Here is a 27,062-nt window from a genome sequence, read left to right as displayed (position 1 = left end):
GGATTCTTCAGCAATGGTATTTTCAATGCATGCTCTACATAACGGTTTAGTATAGGCGGGATCTAGTTTTGTTTTACAGAAGCCACATTCTTTATGGCGCGTTTTAGCGGCCGCTTTTTTAGGTTTATCCTAGGAAGAAAAAAAAACATAAGGCCAGGATAAACAAACAATCCAAAAAGTCCATTACATTGAAGATAGACCCATACCCTCATTCATACCACAGATACAGGGGTAACTGGGTCTCTTGGGGTCTCACCAGAGCTCTCCATGCTGGGATACCTCTTGCGGCCTTGGATCTGGAAGAACCCCGCAAAGATCCTAAAAGTAGGCTTGAACTGGGCTGAAGAAATTTCTGAATCAAGCATGGGATCACATCATTAGTGCCCCCTCTTATATACCGGGCACTTTTATGCTTGTCACTACCGCTATGCTGTTTGAAAAAGAGCGCTCCTCCAAGCTCCGTCCCCCTCTTACTTACCTGTCAGCTGGGGAGGCCAGACGCCGAACGCCACCAGGTGAAGCAGGGATTGCTCTACTGCATCTCCGTGCCTGCTGCGCCTCCGGTGAGTACCGCCGCATCCTCTACTCGCGTCCCCGCCCGGATGGGCTTGTATTTAAACACATTTTCTGCCCGCCGGCGCTTTCCATCGCATCTTGCTACCCCCGCCATCAGATGCAGTGTGCCGTCTTCAAGGTGTGCGTATCGGGGACCTCACCTCTGCCCGGCCAGCCTTAAATCCAGGGAGAAACTACTCCCTATGTAGCGTCACAAAATAAAAAAACCTGCAGGTTGTCCTTCCAGGACAGGACAGCACTGAATGAGGGAGAGGCTCCTTTTAATTTATACCTGTGGGTTTCCTGTCCTGGGAGGCAGATCCTCTCTCCTGGTGCTGTCATAGGACGTAGGGATAAAAGGAGTTTCAATGGGTCCTAGATTTTCGCCGTCGCTGGCTAACCGTGTAATGTCATACTGGGAGGAGAGATACATATACAATGATTGCATTGAGTTTTATTTCAAGTGCTGGAACTATTTTCTTCTAGCCTGGTTTAACCCCTCAACGACTGTCTGAGTGGGTGCCTGATGTTTCACATAACGGACACTGGGAGGCGTTGTCTGTGATTGGCAATAACACCAATCACAGACATTTAACCCTTCAGATTCTGTAGTCAATTGCAACCACAGCATCTAAGCAGTCTCACTTCCGGGGGCCAAAACTGCTGCCCAGCACCGAGATCGAGAGAGCTGTTCAGCTGCTACGGCAGCCTCTGGCCTTCTGAAGGCTACAAAGCCTGCCATAGAGAAGTTCCTGTGAGCCAAGGGCAGAGCTCCAAAGGAACATAGGGAATCTCCCACTACATCATTGCAGTCTATGGGAGACGCGATCAGACAATCACATGTTTAAATCCCCCAGTGTAAAAAAAATAAATATAAAATAAGAAAATATATAAAAATTCATCATCACCCACATTCCCCATTTTAAAAATAAAAAAAAATTCACATCATCGCATCTCAAAATGCCCGTACGATTGAAATATAAAAATAATTATGCCATACAGTGAACGGCGTAGCTGATGATTCACTGATATTTGGTCGCTTCACCTCCCCAAAAAATAAGAGGTGATCAAAAAGTCACAAACACTCTAAAATGGTATCAGTATAACTACCCACAACTCCATAAATGAAAACTTAAAAAAGTTATGGGGTCAGAACATGGCCACGCAAAGAATATATATATTTTTTTTCAACTTAAGTGTAGAAACGCAAAAGTAAACTGACAAAATAGTTTTTTTTTTCACAATTCCACCCCATTAGGATTTTTTTTTACAGCTTCCCACTGCAACGTATGCAATCTAAAATAGAGCCATTAGAAAGCGCAAAAGAAAACAAGCAACACCAGCGCCAGAACCCGAGGAACCTGCTGAGAACAAGTGATGTGTGTCCAACACAATGGTGTGCTGACTAAACCTGTCCGACCAAACACACCTCTACCTTAACCCCTTAATGACCAGGCCTGGAAAGGAAGCAATACGGACAATCACAATACACTAGGAGGTGCCTTGTATTAACGTTCTCTACATGATAAATGCCATTTGCTGAAGTCCGACAACCCCTTTAAGGACCAGACACTATTTGTGATTTGTCCTACGCGGTTTTACCGCTCCTAACTTTGTCATTTCTTGGATTATCAAAATAATTGCATTTTTTTATACCTTTTTATTTTTTATAGATAGGTAAAATAAATGACTAAAATGGCTTCCTTATTTTGTGTTGGTCGTTTTGATATGTAATATGTGTAGGGGTTTTGGTTGCCGTGTGCATTTTCTTCTTTTTTTCAATTTTATTTGTGTTTTATTATATTTTTTTAACTTACTTTTATTTATTTATTTTGGCACATAAGTCCCCCAAGACGTCATTAAAAGACCTCTGGCGGACACTGACATTTAAAAAAAAAAAAAAAAATCTCACTTTTTCTACTGTAACTGGGGTATCCAAGAGAGCCTCAGGTACAGGGGAAACCAGCCGCCTCTGGGGGCAGTGTACACAGGCAGCGCTGATCAGGGTCCGCTACCACCAGCCAGCGATCACATGATGGCCGCTTCCTCTATTCACCGCATAGCCATCTTTGAGCTTCTGCCTTCTCCTGTGGGTCCCTGGCTGACAGCCAGGGATTTGCAATACAACTGCTAGATTACAGGAATATGAGCTTTAATCCCGTGCCGTACATGTATGGCGCTTGGTCATAAGGGGGTTTTCCAGCTTTTTGCACTTTTTGTAAATCAGAAGCCCAGCCATCTGTAGCCAGTCATTGGCTGCAGCGGAGCATGTGACCATGTCCATGCTGTACCAGAAGTACACACGTCGGGGATCGGAACATGGAGACACCAGCGGAGCAGCGAGGAGCACATAAGTGTGAATCTTCAGCGCAGTGAGGCAGGCTGCGGACGTTTTCTAAAAACGAATTGTTCCCGGAGAACCCCTTTAACGCATGAGGACATTGGGCGACGTCTGCTACAAAAGGAGCATTCATGTCTATATTTGAAGGTACTAAGCCACTCGCACAATGACTCATTGTACAGAAAGGAGCCGCCCCTTTTTTTAATGGAACAGTTATCTAATAAAATAACAGAAAAAAGGCAAATGAACGTACAGTCAGCGTATACACAGCCCATCCAGAAGTACTGCAATGAAGCAATTCTCTTGTGAATTAAAGGGGTTGTCTCACAAAAAATATTCTACATTTTTCAAACCAGAACCTGGATCTGAATACTTTTGTAATTGCATGTAATTAAAGATTTAGTAATAAAATGTATCTGTATAGCGCCACCTGCTGTTTGCTCTTTTTTCTCTGTCCACTTTGCTGAGGTGGATGCACATGCTCAGTTCCATCCTTCAACTGCCTCATGAGCTGTGATAGCGAGAAAGCTGCAGCAGAAAGGACACCCCCCCCCTGAGCTGCAGCAGAAAGGACATGCTACCTGGGCTTCAGCATCAAGGACACCCCCCTGAGCTGCAGCAGAAAGGACATGCTACCTGGGCTTCAGCATTAAGGACACCCCCCTGAGCTGCAGCAGAAAGGACATGATACCTGGGCTTCAGCATCAAGGACACCCCCCTGAGCTGCAGCAGAAAGGACATGATACCTGGGCTTCAGCAATAAGGACACCCCCTTGAGATGCAGCAGAAAGGACATGCCTCCTGGGCTGCAGCATTAAAAGGGTTTTCTCATCTCAGACATACCCCCATTGTACCCCACCTCTGGGCCCCGCACCTACACTGAGAACAGAGCCTCGAAAGTTGTGAAGGGCGCACTGCGCATGCGCAGCCGCCCTCCATTCATTTGTATGGGGGCGCGAACATAACCAAGTGCTGGCTCGGCTATTTCCTCGGCCCCATAGAAATAAATGGGAGCAGTGGCTGAGCAAGCACGATGCGCTCCCACTAACTATTATGGGGAGAGCGCTTGGTGGTCGAACCCAAGGAAACCCGGGCTTCTCCGGCCACCACCTTCCCCGCTCCGTTCTCTGGGACTCGCATCTGGGGGCATATCCTAGCGATATGCCCCCATTGTCTCAGATGGGAATACCCCTTTAAGGACACCCCCCTGAGCTGCAGCAGAAAGGACTCTCCCCGATCTGCAGCAGAAGGGACATGTCCCCTAAGCTGCCAGCTTGATATAAATTTAGCAGAGCAATTGGAACATTAATCTTAGGATAACCCCTTTAAGGAACCTGCAATATTCATCGATTTCAACACAGAAAAAGAAAAAGGAAGTGTAAGAAAGAATCTGGAAGAGACACCAGTGCCTGGAGGTGAAATATCAGTCAGCGTCCGCTGCTTGGTGGACCATGATATAATCAGTAGCCATCGCTTCTACTCTGCTGTCTGATGGTTTACACTCAGCGCCCGTCCTTGGAGCAGTTATGTATTGATTTGCCGTTACCTGGATGTGGTGACGGGCACACATTTACAAGCATAAAGCCTATGTACCCAGCTCGCCATGAGCACCCCAAGTCCTGTGGGCCCTAACATCTGTCACCCTGGTGTTGATGCTGGAGCAACTTTAATGAAGACCGGTATAAGGTGTAGTGTGGCCTTACCATCCCGGTATAAGGTGTAGTGTGGCCTTACCATCCCGGTATAAGGTGTAGTGTGGCCTTACCATCCCGGTATAAGGTGTAGTGTGGCCTTACCATCCCGGTATAAGGTGTAGTGTGGCCTTACCATCCCGGTATAAGGTGTAGTGTGGCCTTACCATCCCGGTATAAGGTGTAGTGTGGCCTTATCATCCCGGTATAAGGTGTAGTGTGGCCTTACCATCCCGGTATAAGGTGTAGTGTGGCCTTACCATCCCGGTATAAGGTGTAGTGTGGCCTTACCATCCCGGTATAAGGTGTAGTGTGGCCTTACCATCCCAGTTCACACTTTGCATTTTGAGGCAGTTTTTTGTAGCCAGAATGAATACATAAAAGAGGAGACTCGAAGCTTTCGTTACACTTCTCCTGTCTGTAGGCTTCACCAGGACGACACCGGTACATGTGCCCCATGAGGGTATTATCTTGATTGGACAAGCCCTTTAAGGCAGTATCACCCTCAATACGGGGCAGCCAAATACTCCTTGGGGGCCCTAAAGACAGGAATAAGCAAAATTGCCTCCTTTAACCCTGACCTCTTATAAAGAACACAGATCTGAAATGTATACAGAAGCCAGACCAGACCCCCTATCAGAATAGAAACCCCACACCCATTTATACAGACTCTGAGTCTAAACCAAATCCCATCCCTGTATTCAGACGCCCAGACCACAACCACCCCCCCAACCCCGTATACAAACCCAGGACAAGACCCCCCCCCTTAGCAAGCCCCCTATTAGAGACCAATAAACCACATTGCCCCCTTGCAAACTAACCCTGACCAGACCCTTTATACAAACTCTAGTTCAAACCAGACTCCAGACCAGACCCCACTATTTACAGACCCCAGATCAGACCTTCCAATATTTAGAGACCCCCTAGACCAGATTCCTCCCCTGCATACCAATCTCAGACCAGACCTCCCCCCCCCCCCCCCATCAGAATAGAAACCCCACACCAGATCCTCTCCGCATACAGACCCAAGGCCAGACCTTAGACCATACCTCTATGTTTATAGTCCCCCCCCCCCCCAAAAGTACTTATCTCGCTGATTCATGTGCTACCCTTTTCAGGGACTTTTCTAAGAGTCAGTGTTACCTTCTCTTTTTCAGCACGCCCCTTTAATAACCAAAATGTGTGAACAGTCAGGCGGCCAGGGGTACACAGCCGTCACTGCAGATGTTGGGTCAGTGGCAGGAGGTGCGACCTGGTGACTAAAGGATCTTCTCCGAATGATGAATATTGGGATGTGGGCTCGAAACGTGTGCGAGGAGTGGTGCAGTGTTTATCCCCAGCACCACAGGGGCCCCCCATCACAGCGACAGGGCCCCCATAGCAGCCAAACATGAGACATATATGTGACGAATAAATAAAAGAGATTTATTACAATCCTCAGAAATTCATTGGCAGAATACGCGGTGGAGATGTCCGGTGTATGATGAGGCTCATGGTGCAGGAACGTGAATTACAAGGCACAGCGATGGCGAGAGGTCGGGGCTATGTGTCCGAGAGACGGAGGAGGGTCCCGGAGGGTGTGGGAACGCTGAAAAGGAGGAAAACTGTTAGAGCAGGACGTGATCTCGGAATATTACACAAACCTTGATATGCAGCTCATCGTTAGCCATTGCTGTCAGTGAATGGAAACATTTTTTACTTATGTCTGGAGGATGAAAACCCTCTACAACTATTACACTTCATCCCAAGATAACAGAATAGATAAGATCGGACTGGTGCCTCTGGGCGACTCCACATTTTGCCCTCTTAGTATACCCAGATGCCTCACCACTCACCAGTCTACAAGTCCGGCTCCGATGATGTCATGGATGTGATACTCCATTCCTAACCGCACGGCGGGAGGAGGCTTCCGAGTGGACAGATCTGTGAGGAGGACTTCTTTATATCGGGAGCGGCTGATCTGTGAAAGAAGAGCTTTCTGTCCTGTGAGGCACAAGAGATAGAGATGAGGATAACCCATCAGAGGCGGAAATAGGAGAGAGTTCAGACGGAAATCGGCACAACTACAGCCCTCACAAAACTACATTAAAGGCCATGTACACCTTCGGAGGGATTTTTTTTTTTTACGATTGCATTTGACTCATTTTTGGCTAAAAATGATTTTTTTCAGTTGGCCTTTATTTAAAATATTGAGCCGTTCTGTCACAAAGGGTTAACTTGTTTTTCTAGCTGTGCGACTGGTACTTTCAATTTGTGCATCTAATAACCCTCATCTCTGAACTACTGAGAGGACGTAAACACTTATTTAAATAAGCCACAATCTTATCAGTAAGATAAGACCTGAGCTAGAATGAGTGTTCGTAAGGTCAGAGAGCAGAGATAAGGAGCCCGTCAGCTCCTGGTCTGCCGGAAAAGACAGAAAATCCAAAGGGTGCTACTAGAGCTTATCAGTTCTGTACAAAGAAAAGGATTCCATATTCTTAATAAAGACTAATTAAAAAATGTATTTTCAGCTCAAAATAAGTACAATGCAATAATAACAAAAATGCCCCCAAAAGGTGTACATAGCCTTTAACTACATGGGAACTCCAGGAGATGGAGGTCACCTAGCACTAGTATATTCCATACTAGCACTGCCTCACATTAAGCGCCAATGGTTCCTGAATGCATTGGGGCTGTATTATGGCAGATATATCCCTGCAGTCAGAAACAAGTACTAGGGCGTTACAATGAGTGAGACGTAAGAGCCTTCTACATAGTCTAGTGGGGTCTACTATGGGCTTACTACAGGACTGGCATTGGTACGGGCACGGCACTATGGAGTCTACAGGCAGGACGGCTTCACAGCACCGATGCATCTGATGTATCGTTACCTTTTATAAAATGCTTGCTTAACTTCCCGACCCCGGGGATGGACAGCCACCAGCTCCCGGCATCCCTCACGGTGAGCAGCCCGGCATGTACCAGCTGACTGAGAGAAAAATCTATATTCAGATGATGAAGCTCAGAAAAACCTGATCACCTCCAATTACATATGTGTTGAAAATGGTGAAACTTAAAGAGGACCTCTCACCGATCCCGGCATGCCTGTTTTAATAGCTTCATGCATCCCCCATGTAATAACAATTCTGGAGCATCTATTCTTACGGCTCTATGTTGTGCCGTTCCTTTATTATTCCTACTAGAAGTTATGAATGAATTACTAGCAGTCTGCAGTAAGGGTACAGAGGGGCGGTACCAAGCTGTGGGTGTGTACCTGCACGGTCTGAAATGGCAGCACTGATTGGATAGAGTGAGTCTGTGCAGGGACACACCCCCAACTGGCCACCTCCCCTCTGTACCCTTACTGCAGACTGCTGGCAATTCATTCATAACTTCTAGTAGAAGTAAAAAAGGAACGGCACAACATACAGACATAACAATTCTGAAGCATCTATTCTTATTACATGGAGAACGCATTAAACTATTAAAACGGATATGTCAGGAGCGGTGAAAGGTCCTCTTTAAAGGGGTTATCCAACCCCTATAATACCCCCCAAAATGCCCGGGTTTTACTTACTCCGCTTCCCGCCACACGTGTCGCTCCTGATGCCCCCACGGCTGCCTCTGCTGCATCTCCCCGTCGCGTGGATCAAAACATCCGTCGACAGTGGGAGCAGCCAATAGCAGGCCGCGAGGGGACAAGTTTTCTTGGCATCTCCCGCAATGCCCAACCTGCGGCCCTTCAGCTGTTGCAAAACTACAACTCCCAGCATGCCCTGATAGCTGTAGGCCGTCCAGAGATGATGGAAGGACCGCAGGTTGGGCATCCCTGTGCTATACTATACAGTGCAGATCTCATCAACACCTGATCACACATTGTCCTGGTCTGATAGGTAAACCAAGAATGCAATGATGACATAAAAAGGAAATAGTACAATGTGAGAGGAGTTGTCAGCACTGACATCATTTCCACACCCGTGAGGTTGTCAGCTGGTGATGACTCCATTGCTACATTAACCCTATCACACACTCCTATCCTTACGAAATCTCTGCATCGCTAAACCGGTGTCTCTCCATCATCTCTTCCCGGTTGTAGCTTATTTTAGAGGGAGTGAAGAAGCTGGAGTCCAGGAAACGGCGGACGACAGGGGCTCCAGAACTTCCATCTATGCTTTTAATGACGGCCTCCACAAAATCTTCGTTCCTGACCACAAGGAAAGAGTCTGGATCAAAGCCGGGCTGAACAAGACACACCTCCCCCGTCTGCTGTAAAGTGCTCTACGAGAGAATAGGAGAGTTTATCATTAAGCATTCCGGGAGCTGTAGTCCAGAAAATAGACTGGGAGTTGTAGTTTCAACAACACTGCTACCTATAAACAAGCATATGACTGTACATACTGCTCCTATGTACAAGAATATAACTGCTATAATACTGCTCCTATGTACAATAATATAACTACTATAATACTGCTCCTATGTACAAGAATATAACTACTATAATACTGCTCCTATGTGCAGGAATATAACTACTATAATACTGCCTCCTATGTACAAGAATATAACTACTATAATACTGCTCCTATGTACAAGAATATAACTACTATAATACTGCTCCTATGTACAAGACTATAACTACTATAATACTGCTCCTATGTACAAGAATATAACTACTATAATACTGCTCCTATGTACAAGAATATAACTACTGTAATACTGCCTCCTATGTACAAGAATATAACTACTATAATACTACTCCTATGTACAGGAATATAACTACTATAATACTGCTCCTATGTACATGAATATAACTACTATAATACTGCTCCTATGTACAGGAATATAACTACTATAATACTGCTCCTATGTACAGGAATATAACTACTATAATACTGCTCCTATGTACAGGAATATAACTACTATAATACTGCCCCTATGTACAGGAATATAACTACTATAATACTGCTCCTATGTACAAGAATATAACTACTATAATACTGCTCCTATGTACAAGAATGTAACTACTATAATACTGCTCCTATATAGAAGAATATAACTACTATAATACTGCTCCTATGTACAGGAATATAACTACTATAATACTGCTCCTATGTACAAGAATGTAACTACTATAATACTGCCTCCTATGTACAAGAATGTAACTACTATAATACTGCTCCTATATAGAAGAATATAACTACTATAATACTGCTCCTATGTACAGGAATATAACTACTATAATACTGCTCCTATGTACAAGAATATAACTACTATAATACTGCTCCTATGTACAAGAATATAACTACTATAATACTGCACCTATGTACAAGAATATAACTACTATAATACTGCTCCTATGTGCAGGAATATAACTACTATAATACTGCCTCCTATGTACAAGAATATAACTACTATAATACTGCTCCTATGTACAAGAATATAACTACTATAATACTGCCTCCTATGTACAAGAATATAACTACTATAATACTGCCTCCTATGTACAAGAATATAACTACTATAATACTGCCCCTATGTGCAGGAATATAACTACTATAATACTGCCTTCTATGTACAGGAATATAACTACTATAATACTGCTCCTATGTACAGGAATATAACTACTATAATACTGCCTCCTATGTACAAGAATATACCTACTATAATACTCCTCCTATGTACAAGAATATAACTACTATAATACTGCCCCTATGTGCAGGAATATAACTACTATAATACTGCCTTCTATGTACAGGAATATAACTACTATAATACTGCCTCATATGTACAAGAATATAACTACTATAATAGTGCCTCCTATGTACAAGAATATAACTACTATAATACTGCTCCTATGTACAAGAATATAACTACTATAATACTGCACCTATGTACAAGAATATAACTACTATAATACTGCTCCTATGTACAAGAATATATCTACTATAATACTCCTCCTATGTACAAGAATATATCTACTATAATACTCCTCCTATGTACAAGAATATAACTACTATAATACTGCCACCTATAAACAAGCATATGACTGTACATACTGCTCCTATGTACAAGAATATAACTACTATAATACTGCCTCCTATGTACAAGAATATAACTACTATAATACTGCTCCTATGTACAAGAATATAACTACTATAATACTGCCTCCTATGTACAAGAATATAACTACTATAATACTGCCTCCTATGTACCAGAATATAACTACTATAATACTGCTCCCATGTACAAGAATATAACTACTATAATACTGCTCCCATGTACAAGAATATAACTACTATAATACTGCCTCCTATGTACAGGAATATAACTACTATAATACTGCCTCCTATGTACAAGAATATAACTACTATAATACTGCCTCCTATGTACAAGAATATAACTACTATAATACTGCCTCCTATGTACAAGAATATAACTACTATAATACTGCCTCCTATGTACAAGAATATAACTACTATAATACTGCTCCCATGTACAAGAATATAACTACTATAATACTGCCTCCTATGTACAGGAATATAACTACTATAATACTGCCTCCTATGTACAAGAATATAACTACTATAATACTGCCTCCTATGTACAAGAATATAACTACTATAATACTGCTCCTATGTACAAGAATATAACTACTATAATACTGCCTCCTATGTACAAGAATATAACTACTATAATACTGCTCCTATGTACAAGAATATAACTACTATAATACTGCTCCTATGTACAATAATATAACTGCTATAATACTGCCTCCTATGTACAAGAATATAACTACTATAATACTGCCTTCTATGTACAAGGATATAACTACTATAATACTGCCTCCTATGTACAAGAATATAACTACTATAATACTGCCTCCTATGTACAAGAATATAACTACTATAATACTGCTCCTATGTAGAAGAATATAACTACTATAATACTGCTCCTATGTACAAGAATATAACTACTATAATACTGCTCCTATGTACAAGAATAGAACTACTATAATACTGCTCCTATGTACAAGAATATATCTACTATAATACTGCATTCTATGTACAAGAATATAACTACAATAATACTGCTCCTATGTACAAGAATATAACTACTATAATACTGCTCCTATGTGCAGGAATATAACTACTATAATACTGCTCCTATGTACAGGAATATAACTGCTATAATACTGCTCCTATGTACAAGAATATAACTACTATAATACTGCTCCTATGTACAGGAATATAACTACTATAATACTGCCTCCTATGTACAAGAATATAACTACTATAATACTGTACAATACTACGACTCACCAGTAACCTGTCTACGGCGGTGCGGTCTCGGCTGAGACTGTAGAGCTGATGTCTCAAGAACATAGGGGGCAGAGAGTCATTGAAGAGTTTACGTGGGAACAGCGCCCAGAGGTAGGAGACGGCCTCCTGGAGATTCTCTGTGAAATCTGAGAGGAGATAACGAGACAATCAGGCAGGGAGGTTGCAGGTTTCTTTACGGCGTCCGCTGTGACACGATGACTTCATTCTGTGCTTAATAAAATGTTGTTACTAATATTAAAAAAATAAGCATTTGTGTGTCTCCATATTCTGACAGTTGTGGCGGTTTTATTTTCCGCCGTTGTGTCAGCGCTCGTTGTTGCGGGGCGAGCTGTCGTTTTTATTGGTGCCCGGTATGACAGGGGCTGTTGGCGTCCTCCGGTCGCTTCGTTACCTGGATACGGTGACGGATACGCGCTTGCATCAGATCTCAGGTTTTCTTCCCTCGGTTTCTTTACTTTGAAGGGGTCACAGGTCAGCTTGCGTTTGCGGTCCATAAAGAGGAGGGGGCGGGGGTAATGGCGGGAGACGACCGGCTTCCTACACAGGGAACAAAAAATACTATATTTTAATTTGACATGAGGAGTTCTGTCTGCGTCTGGGAAAGCTGGGTGGCAACAAATATGGCTGCCCTTGTTGGGTCGTCTGTGGTCTGCACACTGACATCAGTGCGGCGCCCTCTGCAGGAGGACAGGCGTATCACTTGTTGTACATACACATCTGTAGCTGAACTTCTTCACCCCCCGGCCGTTCTCAGTCTGGCTGGGACTTGAAGTTCTTGCACTTGACAGGTACACGTCACATAAACATGTCATGTACCTACCTCCAGTCCACACACCTCCTTCTCAACGGCGTCTAAATCTCAGGGCCAGAATTACACGGCGGCCATCTTACCGGAGACCAGCGCCTATTAGACACCACGTACGGAAAGCACCCAGTGTACGGCGCACACTGCAGCCACAGGAGACAATAACAGTAACCCGCTGTTCGCTCTCTATTGTAACACAACCTGTGAGTGGAGACGTCATATACTGGGGCCGAGAGCTTCACACCGTCAGGCGCCTGCATTAAACGTCATCACTTCTTAAAGAGACAGACATGAATTTTTTTTTTATGAAACTGTGACTACAGCCAGAGGAGGTGAGGGGCTCTAGGAGATATCAATGGAGGCAAGGAGTATTTATATGGGTTTAGAGTCTTCCACCTGTTGGGGGTTGTAGTTAAAGTGAAGCAAGTATTTTCCTGTACATTTTAATTTATAATGAACACCCTTTTTACTACTACTGGGGCATTGGTGGTGGTCACAGTGACATGAGGGGGCATTGGTGGTGGTCCTGGTTCCATGGGGTGTGTCCTGTTGTGTGGCTGACCGTCTGAATTCCAAAGGAAACCCACGTGAACACGAGGAGAACATGCAAACTCCACCCGATGTGGCCCTTGGTCAGGCTGGACCCCACCATGCTGTACTATATTGTTTCATATTCTGTATTTCAGGGAAAACCCATAAAAGAGGCCTTGAACAGGACCCCTCAAATTCACCCTGGTTGAAGATCCTTCAGGTCTTCCCTCCTCCTTTAAGAACACGTCCCTCCTGCCACCAGGGCTCCTTTCCCTTCTACAGAATGCCCTCAGAACTGGGATCTTTCTCTCTGGACGAGAAGTGCTGTTACCATGGTGATGGCCGGCGCCTGCGCTCTCTTAGTCTACCCGCGGGGATGGATGGCGGCGGAGCCTCCCCTAGATGGGACCTGGTGGACGGATTTGAGGATCGGTTAAAGAAGAAATGTATACAGATAGTTTCCTGTTCTTTGTTTAAGGGACATAGACCCATAGATAGTGGTATTTCTCACTCGTATGATTTAGGGACACAGGACCATGGGTATTGCTGCTGCCACTAGGAGGCGACACTAAGCTAGAAAAAGTGTTAGCTCCTCTTGCCAGCTATTCACCTCTCTTGGAGAACACATTCCACCTTCCTGGCCCCCATCTTTTGTTGCATTATATTCTGGGTCGTTACCCATAATATAGATACCAATAATCCTCTTTTTTATATTTTCTCTCACAAACTTTCAGAAGTCATCCCTGCATCCCAGGATGCGGATCACCTTCCTCGGCATGGTCCTCAACACTGCCTCGGTCAAAGTCCTTCTCCCTCCGGACAAGTGCCTGTCCCTTCAGCGGTCGGTTCGTCTTCTTCTCCGCCGGAGGCACCCATCGCTCCGTTTTTGCATGCGGGTGTTGGGTACAATGGACTCCTCCTTTGAGGTACTTTCATTTGCTCAATTGCATACCCACCCTCTCCAGCGAGCGTCCCATCATCCTTCATTCGCGGTTATGTCGTGGCTCTCCACACCAGCCATGATGTCCGGAAAATCCTTTCTCCTGGTCTCATGGACAGTTATCGCCAGCCTCCACGGGTGGGGTGGAGTCTTCCCACCTCGAGCAGTCCAGGGCAAATGGTCTCAGTTGGAATCCAGACTGCCCTTCAACATCCTGGAACTTCGTGCCATCTATCTGTCCCTGCTTCACTGGACTCCTTTTTTGAGCAGCCTGCTGGTCCAGGTCCAGTCGGACAAGGCCACGGCTGTGGCGTACCTCAATCATCAAGGGGGAACCCACAGTCCTGCGATGATGGCAGAGTCATCCAAGATTCTACAGTGGGCGGAGAAGCATGTGCCAGCTCTATTGGCGGTCCACATTCCGGGGGTGGAAAATTGGACGACGGACTTCCTCAGCCGGGAGGACCTGGGCGACTGGTCTCTGCACCCAGAGGTGTTCCAATCAATCTGTCTCCAGTTGGGCCGCCCGGATGTGGACCTGATGGTGTCCAGTCTAAAACACAAGCTTCCCACCTTCATCTGCCCGGGCATGCACAGTGGACACACTGGTAGCCCCATGGGACGGCTTCTTTCTCCTGTACATCTCCCCCCCCCCCCCTCTTTTTCTTCTGCCCCGGATCCTGTGCAAAATCAAGAGGGAGGGCATTCAGACGATTCTCATCGCCCCGGATTGGCCGCATTGCGCCTGGTACACAGATCTCATCTTTCTACTAGCAGACACTCCGTGGCCTCTTCCGCTCAGAGACTACCTTCTCTCTCAGGGACCCATCTTCCACCAGCGTTTAGAATTGCTACTATAACGGTCGCGTACACACACACACACAGGGGGAAGGGAAGTGACCACTGCGCTCCACCCTTACCCCTGGCCCTGCCTACTTGCCTCGCGAGTCCTAATGACAGGGGACAACTGGACGGCAATCCCTTACTTGGAATAAGTGCATGGATGACAGACAGACAAACAACAGAACGTGAACGGACCGAGTCAATACCAGGAAAGCTACAAAGTACAAATGGAGCAAGCAGAGAATAGTCAGGAGAAGCCGGGGTCATAAATACCAGGAGAGCATCAAAGTACACAAGGAGCAGGCAGAGGATCGTCAGGAATTCAGCAGGAGGTAAGTACGCCAGGAAAGACCAAATCACAGGTGGAACCTATATTAACAGGCAACCTGTGGCCAGCAGGCTGCCTGTATTTATAGTGGGGAGTGGGGGTCATGTGACGTGGCCAGCGTCACATGACCGACAGACCAACCAGTCGAGCACCGAGTGATCAGCTCGGCGCTCAAGGCAGACTTAGGAGCAGGGAGCCACCCAGCTAGTAACGCCACCCTGGGAATGAGGTCAAACACAGATCCTCATTCCCAAAGCTAAGCAACAGGTCTGCGGGTAATGGGGGACCGAGTGCACCTTCGGAACCCCGTTACAGCTATGTTTGACGGCGTGGCTATTGATACGGCCATTCTGAAGCGGTGGGGATTCTCCGACGGAGTCATCCACACCATGATTAAGGCCAGGAAGCCGGCGTCGGCCAATATATACCACAGGACTTAAAAGTCTTTTCTTCCTTTCTGTGCAGACCATCGCCACCCTCCACTCTGGTTTTCACTTCCGATGGTCCTTTCTTTGTTATAAATGGATCTGGATTTGGGACTTAGCCTCAGTTCCCTAAAACGGCAAGTTTCAGCGCTGTTAATCTTTTTCCAGCGACCTCTAGCGCAAAAGGCTCCGGTAAAGACCTTTCTCCAAGGGGTGGCTCACACTGTTCCTCCTTATTGCCCCCATTTCCCTTCTTCGGATTTGAATCTTGTGCTTGACTCTTCAGTCAGCACCCTTCGAGCCACTTGGAAATATTCCTCTTCGCCTTCTTTCCTGGAAGGTGGCCTTCCTTGTGGCAATCACCTCCATCAGACACGTCTCGGAATTGGCGGAGCTCTCCTACAGGGAGCCTTTTCTTATCTAGCACCAAGATAAGGCAGTGCTCCGCCCCGTACTCTCCTTCCTTCTAAAGGTGGTCTCTGCCTTCCACATCAACGAAGACATCGTCCTCCCCTCTTTCTGTCCCTCACCTTCGCATCCTCTGCAAAGGGTTCTTCACTAGCTAGATGTGTTTCGTGCCCTGCGGATTTACTTGTTCGTTTCTGAGTCGATTCAACGCACTGACTCCCTGTTTGTCATTCCTGAGGGTCCTCGCAAGGTTCTGGCAGCTTCCAAGGTTACAATTGCCAGGTGGATTCGCTTGGCCATCGCTGAGGCTTATCGCTCCCAGGGCAAGACACTGCCTCTACGTGTCATGGCTGACTCGACCAGGGTGGTGGGCGCTTCTTGGGCTCGTTATCACCAGGCTTCCGCTTTGCAGTTTTGCAAGGCAGCTACCTGGTCTTCGTTTCACACTTTTACAAGATTCTACCGGTTGCATACATTTGCGTCAGCTGATGCCACTCTGGGTTGTAAGGTTTTGCGAGCCGTGGTGTGTTAGTTTCCCGTGGCTCTAACTTTCATGGGCGTGTGATTTCTTTTTCCTCCCCGTGGACTGCTTTGGAAAGTCCCACAGTCCTGTGTCCCCAATGATACCAGTGAGAAAACTAGATTTTTGTGGACTCTCCTCTAAAATCTCTTTCTCGCAGAGTTCATTGGGGGACACAGCTCCCATCCAGAGTTCTCCTTGTTTGCCATTGAGGCTGTGGTTGAGTGGCTGGTTGGGTCGTCAGTTCTAGGTTCGGACTTCCTGATTGTTGTTCTATCAGTCTTAGATTCTTCTCCTCCTACTGCTAGTGCACAAACTGATCAGCTCTCTCCAGGCTGGAGGGGGTATAGCTGGCAGGAGGAGCTAACACTTTTTCTAGCATAATATCGCCTCCTAGTGGCAACAGCTATACCTACGGTCCTGTGTCCCCCCAATGAACTTTGCAAGAAAGAGATTTTACAGGTAAGTCCACAAAAATCTCATCTGATTGTGTAGATCTGTTTTTCTCTTTTTGCTTAAGTATGTGTCTCAGGAAAGTTGGATGAATATTTGAGAGATAAGAGTCATGAAAGTGGGGCTGACGGCTGCATGCGGGCTGATTCCCATCTCCCAGCGTTAAGAGACATATAGGGGCATATTTAGACGCTGGTCTTAATAAAGCTCTAAACTGGCGGTGGACAGGTGAAGTTATGAAGAGGCACAGGCCCCTCCATAACTTTGGCACATCCAGCGCCAGTTCTAAATGTAGGACAGCTTCTGAGCGGTCTTACATTTAGACCTTTTTCTATGCCTAAGACAAGTGTAGAAAATGGTGAATGAGACGGGCCTGGTGGCCCTTCCCTACCCACAATTTTAGACCTGGCATGAGGAGGGCAAAGTCGTAGATTGCGTTTTTTTTTCCGTTCTGTTACAATAATGCAAGCGCGTGCATCCGTCGTGAACGGATCCGGTTGTATTATGTCTTCTATAGCCCTGACGGGATCGTCTTGAACACCATTGGAAGTCAATGGGGGACGGATCAGTTTTCTATTGCTCCAGATTGTGTCAGAGAAAACGGATCCGTCCCCATTGACTTACATTGTGTGTCAGGACGGATCCGTTTGGCTCCGATTCGTCAGGCGGACAGCAAAACTCTGCAGGCAGCCTCCAGAGCGGAACAGAGGCTGATCGGAGGCAAACTGATGCATTCTGAGCGGATCCTTTTCCATTCAGAATGCATTAGGGCAAAACTGATCCGTTTTGGACCGCTTGTGAGAGCCCTGAACGGATCTCACAAACGGAAAGCCAAAACGCTAGTGTGAAAGTAGCCTTACATTTAGGTATATTTCAGCATAGTAAATGACACCCATAGTTTGCAAGGCCCAAACATTCCTTAGATAAGGGATTTTGGATTCTACGCAATGGCAAACTGACTATGATGAGGAGGGGGGGGGGGGGGGGGGAGTAAGGATGTAGGATGTGTTTTAGTAAATGATGTGCAGTAGCTTTTTACAAGACACAGGAACATTGAAGTATATTTATTCTTTTATTTTTTTTTCCAAGCAGCTAATTGTAAGGTGTGCACCCAGCCTTAACCCCTTAGTGCCCAGCCTGTTTTGGCCTTACTGACCAATCGTTTTTCTTTTTTCATCATCTCGTTCCAAGAGTTATAACTTTTTTTTTTTCCGTCTATATAGCTTTATGAGGGCTTGTTTTTGCAGGACAAGTTGTAGTTTTTAATGGCGCCATTTTGGGGTACACAACTTTCTGATTAAAGGGGTATTCCCATCACAGGGATCACTGTTAAATCTGTTAATGATTTGACAGTGATAATTTTTGTAAATACATTTTATTACCCAATTCCCACGCTTTTTGAGAAAATAAGTCCCCTCTTACCTAATTGTTGTCTTTCGTCTCCCCTGGTTACGGCCACCTCTCGCCTGTCGAATCCTCGGGCCGCGCTTGCGCAGAAGACTGAAGATTTTCTCCCGGCCGCGCAATGTCCTGAACCCGCACGCCGCTGCGCATGCGCCATGATGACTTCTTCCTGGCCAGTATAGTACAGAGCCGCGCACGCCGGCTATATATTATACAGGCCAGGAATAAGTCACCATGGCGCATGCGCGGCGGCGTGCTTGTTCAGGACATTGCACGGCCGGGAAAAAATCTTCAGTCTTCTGCGCAAGCGCGGCCCGGCTGGCAGAAGACGTCAATCAAGCCCAGCCGAAACCAGGAAGTGGACGTCGCGCTCGTCGCAGGTAAGTATGAAAAACGCTGATGGGAATACCCCTTTAACTTTTATTAACTCTTTCTGGGAGAAATATGGGAAAAACAGCAATACTGCCCTGCATTTTTACGTTATAAATGGTATGGCGTTCATTTTTTGGTATAAATAACATAATATCTTTATTCTCTGGGTCATCGCGATTACAGTGATACCAAATACATATATATATTTTTTTTCCGTTTTACTACTTTTTTGCAATAAAACCCCTTTTTTTTAAAAAGAAAAAAATGTTTTTGCATTCCCAAGACCCATAACTTTTTTATTTTTCTTTCTATGGAGTTGTGTGTGGGCTTGATTTTTGCGGGATGACTTTGCGGGACTTTGGAGTAAATGGAGCTTTTTTATTGCTTGTTATAAAAAAAATTCGATGGCAACTAAGAATAAATTACCAATTCTGTAATTTTTTTTTTTTTTTACGGCGTTCACCGTAGGGGATAATTTACATGGTATTTATGTAGTCCGGGTTGTTATGGACGCGGCAAACATATGGGGGAGATTTTTTTGCACTTTTTTTTTTCATTGAAAAGCATATTTTCAATGGAAAAAAAGCTTAATTTTTTTTTATGGGATTTTTTTTTATTGAATAAATGTTTTTTTTTACCACTTAATAGTCCCACAAGGGGACTATAACAGACAACATTCTGATTAATTTTAAAATGCAATGCATTATCCCTATATTGCTTTGCATTTTAATGTCGGTGATAATCTGCCAAAGAGGCGCAGCCTGCTGGAAATTACTCAAGGCTGGTCTAGGGCCTACACGAGACCCCATCCAGCCTTCACACACATCAGCATCCCGCGATCGCATTTGTGGGGTGCCAATGGGAGACAGAGGGAGTCCGCTCCCTCTGTAAGCACTTTACATGCGGCAGGCGCCATTGCCCGTGGCATGCAAAGTGTTAAACAGCCCGGATCGGCACTCCTGCCGGTCCGGGCTGTTAGAGCAGGGCCGAGGCTCTCATGTGAGAGCCCGGCCCCCGCGAAACGGGGGACCCGAGCAGCGCTTAGACTGGACCGCCGTAAAAAAGTGGCGGCCCAGCCTAAGGCCCCTTGCCGTAAAAAGGCCTATGGGTGGTCACTAAGAGGTTAAAGAAAACTTATATATGTGCACCACCAATTGAGTAAGACCATGTGACATATAAAGTGATTGAGTTTTAACAAAAAATGTTTTGTTATTATAACTTGTATGCTGTCTTGTTATAAGATTTTGATTGAAGACCAAAAGGCTTTTGCAAGTAATGGCAGAAATAGGCAATACAGATTGTCAGCAATTCTGGGTATGGTGTGTTTATCTGTTTCCAGGAAAGCTGTGTTGCTGAGAGTCATAAATCATTCAGTGGGATGGGTGTGGCTTTAAGTTGCCTTCCTCTGGATCAATTTGCAGGATAACAGGCCGACCTGGATTGACAGGTGTCTTTTTTTCGGCCTTATAAACTATGTTACTATGTTACTAAGTTGCAGTTGTGTTTGAAGTAGAGACTGATAAATACTTAGCAGAGCTGTGTGTGCAGTCTGTACTTCAAGTATAAGTATGTTGTTACGTGCTGTGTATGAAAATGAATAAATGATGCTGCAGCAAGAAAAGAATAAATGAAAATGTGAATGTGGAGTACAATATTATATATATATTTTTTTTAATAATGTGCATTAGGAATTAAAAAAAATTTGGGGGAGATTTTAGTTTTTTATTGGTGCCAAGATTTTCTTTATTGAATTAAATAAAACGTCTCCTATAGGCCCATTCATGCGTTCATGTTTGTATTGTCAGATTGGTTTGTTTCTATGTTTGTGTTTATATGTTTACTGTGAAATTTTCTGATAACACCAGAGATCTATACTCCTGAACGGGGAGGAAATGGTGGATGTCACAGACACAAAGGCAGCCCTTGTGCCCATCCCCTAATTACAAGACACCCCCATGAAAGATGGGAAGTCCTGTGTTCTGATGTATGGATTCATGAAAAAAAAAAAAAAAAAAGTTTATTTGTCTCAACATCAAGAAAAACTAACCAAAATGCAAAAGGCTACAGAATACACAAAACAACAGTGGGGATCTTGAGATTTTAATGGTGTTTGTATCTAAATGTGTGGCACTGAAAAATACACCCATAAGTTACATCACATGTAGGATTTGGTTTCACACCACAATGTGATATGAACAAAATGAAAAAGAAGCATAACTGGAAAGCACTGTGATCTATAGTACAATGTTATTCATTGCTATTGTTTATCTAATGTGTGAAGGAGGAAGACGACAATCTCTATTACTTGTAAAACGTATATGTATAAGTATTGGTTTAAAGAGGTTTTCCGGGCTTTTAATATCAATGACCTATCCTCAGGATAGGTTATCAATATCAGATCGGTGGGGGTCCGACATCTGGTGCCCCCGCCGATCAGCTGTATGAGAGGAAGGCACGCGCCTTGCGTACACGCCGTCTCCCTTATCTTTCTGCTCGCTCCTGCTATATCTATGGTGAGCAGGAAGAGAGACGGCACATACACCCGGGGGAGCGCCTTCCATTCCCTATTACACATTGCATTGAATATTATTTCTTGAAAAATAGAAACAATTAGGATTAGATCCAGGAATTAACAACGTTTATTTGGCTTCGGCAATGAACCTCTATGCTACCATTGGAAAGTTATTCAGATGCAGTGTCGGACCGACACAGGTTCAAGAACTTTTTGTTCTTGACATGGACTACGTTTTTTTTAATGACCTCTTCTAGACGGTGTTGAACTGTTCATGTACCGCTTTCCTAGGAGCAGGTTGTATCGTATAAGCTTATTCATTCTCAAATCTTTTGAGTTCATATTACATCACCCGTTTCCAATCTTCCACCGTCACTTTTTTGCAACTTGAGCCGACGCTTCTTATGACGATATTGAAGTCGAGGCTTCTTCACCTTTTTTCGGGCCACCATTCCGGACTTGTGTAACGCGCGTCGCACGGTGCTCGCATGGACGTCTGTGATCTCACTATTATGAAGCATGTAAGCCACCTCCACTGCCGTGTTTGTCGCGCCGGAACGGATAGACCTTGTGATGAGCCGACTTGTTGACTCTGATATTTTGCCTGGACGTCCACCTCTTGGCTTTGGAATGGATGGACGGACTTCATTTCGTATTCTTCCAACTGTCATGGCGCTCACATGGTGCATTTTGGCAATTTTCTTGGCCGAGATACCGCTATCGATGAGCTGGATGATGCTGTTTCTCGTTTCTTGGGAAATCTTCTTCATGGCTGCTCCTGGATCCAAACCAGTGACCGTTCACTTAGGAATAAACCTAATAACACGCTGAGCTATTAGGGAATGTGAGAACAGGTTGTAATTTGTAGTATACAAGAAGAAAAAGATTATTCCACCACCAGGAGCAAAACAGTAACAATGCAGCTACATGACAGGAATCTGCAGAATTTTTCGCCCCATAAGACGCACTTTTTCCCCCTGCGTGTTATGGGGCAAATACTAATGAGTGCTTCCATTATGGAAGCGCTCATTAGTACCGGAGGACCAGGAAGCGGAGAAGGCTTTGTACTTACCGCTTCCTGGTCCTCGGCTGTCCGCTGTGCAGAGCTGCGCACAACGTGAGGGCGCTCTGTGACCTCACGCTGTGCGCGCCGGTTCACAGAGCACAGCCGACGGAGGAGGAAGACAGAGCGCAGGCAGTCAGCAGCTCCAGAAGCAGGAGAGGTAAGTGATTTTATTTTTTTGTGATCTGAGGTTGGGGGCTGATCAAACATGGCTGGGGCAAAGAAATATGGCTGGGGGTTATGAGATATAGCAGGGGGCTGATATGAGGCATGGGGTCTCATCTGAAGTCTGAATGGGGGGGGGTCTTCTTTATATTGGGCTCTGATCAGAGGTCTGATTGGGGTCGTATTAACATTGGGGGTCTGATTGGGGCTGTGAGCTGAAGTCTGATTAATATTGGGGGTCCGTATTGGTGGTCTGACCTGAGATGTAATGAAAAATATTTTTTTCTTATTTTGCTCCTCTAAAACCTAGGCGCATCTTATGGGCCGAAAAATACGGTAATCATATGCTAAATAGCTGCAAGTCCAATTTATGTATGAGATAGCCGAGATGATTGTCTATAAAGCGAGTCTCATGTTTAAAGCTGTAGTGGATGGTGAGATATAGGGCCTGAAAGTCAAAAGTTCAAAACATTGTTACCCTTTTGCTCGGCAGTGTATAACTACTATAATACTGCTCCTACGCACAAGAATATAACCACTATAATACTGCTCCTATGTACAATAATATAACTACTATAATACTGCCTCCTATGTACAATAATATAACTACTATAATACTGCCTCCTATGTACAAGAATACAACTGCTATAATACTGCTCCTATGTACAAGAATATAACTACTATAATACTGCCTCCTATGTACAAGAATATAACTACTATAATACTGCCTCCTATGTACAAGAATATAACTACTATAATACTGCCTCCTATGTACAAGAATATAACTGCTATAATACTGCCTCCTATGTACAGGAATATAACTGCTATAATACTGCTCCTATGTACAAGAATATAACTACTATAATACTGCCTCCTATGTACAATAATATAACTACTATAATACTGCCTCCTATGTACAAGAATATAACTACTATAATACTGCTCCTATGTACAAGACTATAACTACTATAATACTGCCTCCTATGTACAAGAATATAACTACTATAATACTGCTCCTATGTACAAGAATATAACTACTATAATACTGCCTCCTATGTACAAGAATATAACTGCTATAATACTGCCTCCTATGTACAAGAATATAACTACTATAATACTGCTCCTATGTACAAGACTATAACTACTATAATACTGCCTCCTATGTACAAGAATATAACTACTATAATACTGCTCCTATGTACAAGAATATAACTACTATAATACTGCCTCCTATGTACAAGAATATAACTGCTATAATACTGCCTCCTATGTACAAGAATATAACTACTATAATACTGCTCCTATGTACAAGACTATAACTACTATAATACTGCCTCCTATGTACAAGAATATAACTACTATAATACTGCTCCTATGTACAAGAATATAACTACTATAATACTGCCTCCTATGTACAAGAATATAACTACTATAATACTGCCTCCTATGTACAGGAATATAACTGCTATAATACTGCCTCCTATGTACAAGAATATAACTGCTATAATACTGCCTCCTATGTACAAGAATATAACTACTATAATACTGCCTCCTATGTACAAGAATATAACTGCTATAATACTGCCTCCTATGTACAGGAATATAACTGCTATAATACTGCTCCTATGTACAAGAATATAACTACTATAATACTGCCTCCTATGTACAAGAATATAACTACGATAATACTGCTCATATGTACAAGAATATAACTACTATAATACTGCTCCTATGTACAAGAATATAACTACTATAATACTGCGTCCTATGTACAAGAATATAACTACTATAATACTACCTTCTATGTACAAGAATATAACTACTATAATACTGCTCCTATGTACAAGAATATAACTACTATAATACTGCTCCTATGTACAAGAATATAACTACTATAATACTGCTCCTATGTACAAGAATATAACTACTATAATACTGTCTCCTATGTACAAGAATATAACTACTATAATACTGCTCCTATGTACAAGAATATAACTACTATAATACTGCCTCCTATGTACAAGAATATAACTACTATAATACTGCTCCTATGTACAAGAATATAACTACTATAATACTGTCTCCTATGTACAAGAATATAACTACTATAATACTGCTCCTATGTACACGAATATAACTACTATAATACTGCTCCTATGTACAAGACTATAACTACTATAATACTGCCTCCTATGTACAAGACTATAACTACTATAATACTGCGTCCTATGTACAAGAATATAACTACTATAATACTGCTCCTATGTACAAGAATATAACTACTATAATACTGCCTCCTATGTACAAGAATATAACTACTATAATACTGCTCCTATGTACAAGAATATAACTACTATAATACTGCCCCCTATGTACAGGAATATAACTACTATAATACTGCTCCTATGTACAGGAATATAACTACTATAATACTGCTCCTATGTACAAGACTATAACTACTATAATACTGCCTCCTATGTACAGGAATATAACTACTATAATACTGCTCCTATGTACAAGAATATAACTACTATAATACTGCTCCTATGTACAAGAATATAACTACTATAATACTGCTCCTATGTACAAGAATATAACTACTATAATACTGCTCCTATGTATAAGAATATAACTACTATAATACTGCTCCTATGTACAAGAATATAACTACTATAATACTGCTCCTATGTACAAGAATATAACTACTATAATACTGCTCCTATGTATAAGAATATAACTACTATAATACTGCTCCTATGTACAGGAATATAACTACTATAATACTGCTTCTATGTACAAGAATATAACTACTATAATACTGCCTTCTATGTACAAGAATATAACTACTATAATACTGCTCCTATGTACAAGAATATAACTACTATAATACTGCCTCCTATGTACATGAATATAACTACTATAATACTGCCTCCTATGTACAAGAATATAACTACTATAATACTGCTCCTATGTACAAGAATATAACTACTATAATACTGCTCCTATGTACAGGAATATAACTACTATAATACTGCTCCTATGTACAAGAATATAACTACTATAATACTGCTCCTATGTACAAGAATATAACTACTATAATACTGCCTCCTATCTACAAGAATATAACTACTATAATACTGCCTCCTATCTACAAGAATATATTACTACAATACTGCTCCTATGTACAAGAATATAACTACTATAATACTGCCTCCTATGTACAGGGATATAACTACTATAATACTGCCTCCTATGTACAAGAATATAACTACTATAATACTGCTCCTATGTACAGGAATATAACTACTATAATACTGCCCCCTATGTACAAGAATATAACTACTATAATACTGCTCCTATGTACAAGAATGTAACTACTATAATACTGCCTCCTATGTACAAGAATATAACTACTATAATACTGCTCCTATGTACAAGAATATAACTACTATAATACTGCTCCTATGTACAAGAATATAACTACTATAATACTGCCTCCTATGTACAAGAATATAACTACTATAATACTGCTCCTATGTACAGGAATATAACTACTATAATACTGCTCCTATGTACAAGACTATAACTACTATAATACTGCTCCTATGTACAAGACTATAACTACTATAATACTGCTCCTATGTACAAGACTATAACTACTATAATACTGCCTCCTACTGTATAATACTATGACTCACCAGTAACCTGTCTACAGTGGTGCGAGCTGTAATTTGTATTGGTGCCCGGTACGACAGGCGCTGTTGGTGTCCTCCGGATATGGTGACGGATCAGCGCTTGCATCAGATTTCAGATTTTCTTCCCTCTGTTTCTTTAATTTGAAGGGGTCACAGGTCAGCTTCATTTGTGGTCCATAAAGAGGAGGCGGGTAATGGCGGGAGACGCCCGGCTTCCTACACAGGGAAAAAAAGACAATATTTTAATTCCACATGGGGTTCTATCTGCATCTGGGAAAGCTGGGATGGCAAATATGGCTGCCATGCCCGCAGAGGGTCGTCTGTGGTCGGCACACTGACAGTCAGATCCTGCAGTCTGCCACAGACATCAGTGCGGCGCCCTCTGCAGGAGGACAGGCGTATCACTTGTTGTACATACACATCTGTAGCTGAACTTCACCCCCCTTGTAGTTCTTGCACTTGACAGGTACACGTCACATACACGTCATGTACCTACCTCCAGTCCACACACCTCCTTCTCACTGCTGTACACATAAGGTAGATGCTAGAATGGAGGTTTGTGACATCACTGGTCACATGACCATGTGTGGGCAGTGCTGGCAAACACAGATTGCGGGAGCAAATTCTAGTCTCAACCGTACACACAAGCCGACGTCTAAACCTCAGGGCCAGAGCTACACAGCGGCCATCTT

General features: G+C 43.4%; 1 protein-coding gene across 5 annotated transcripts; it reads right to left on the bottom strand.

The window, feature by feature from the left end:
• Positions 1–5,991: 5,991 nt before the first annotated feature.
• Positions 5,992–26,928, bottom strand: STK19 (serine/threonine kinase 19). 5 transcript variants are annotated; one of them, XM_040405276.1, is made up of 7 exons: positions 26,867–26,928; positions 12,298–12,443; positions 11,886–12,031; positions 8,612–8,847; positions 7,461–7,558; positions 6,423–6,570; positions 5,992–6,175 (listed from the first exon to the last, which is right to left on the bottom strand). In XM_040405276.1, the coding sequence occupies exons 1-7, from the start codon at positions 26,902–26,904 to the stop codon at positions 6,130–6,132; spliced, it is 858 nt and encodes a 285-aa protein (XP_040261210.1). In that variant the 5' UTR covers positions 26,905–26,928; the 3' UTR covers positions 5,992–6,129. The 5 variants fall into 5 exon arrangements, with proteins under 5 accessions (XP_040261210.1, XP_040261213.1, XP_040261212.1 ...); XM_040405279.1 differs by lacking the exon at positions 26,867–26,928 and adding an exon at positions 26,789–26,814; XM_040405278.1 differs by lacking the exon at positions 26,867–26,928 and adding an exon at positions 26,374–26,586.
• Between the last annotated feature and the right edge of the window lie 134 nt (positions 26,929–27,062).

The sequence above is a fragment of the Bufo bufo genome, chromosome 8 (genome assembly GCF_905171765.1).
Source record: "Bufo bufo chromosome 8, aBufBuf1.1, whole genome shotgun sequence".
Lineage (NCBI taxonomy): Eukaryota > Metazoa > Chordata > Amphibia > Anura > Bufonidae > Bufo > Bufo bufo.
Note: the sequence above shows the minus strand (reverse complement) of the source record. Positions and strands in the feature narration are given on the sequence as shown.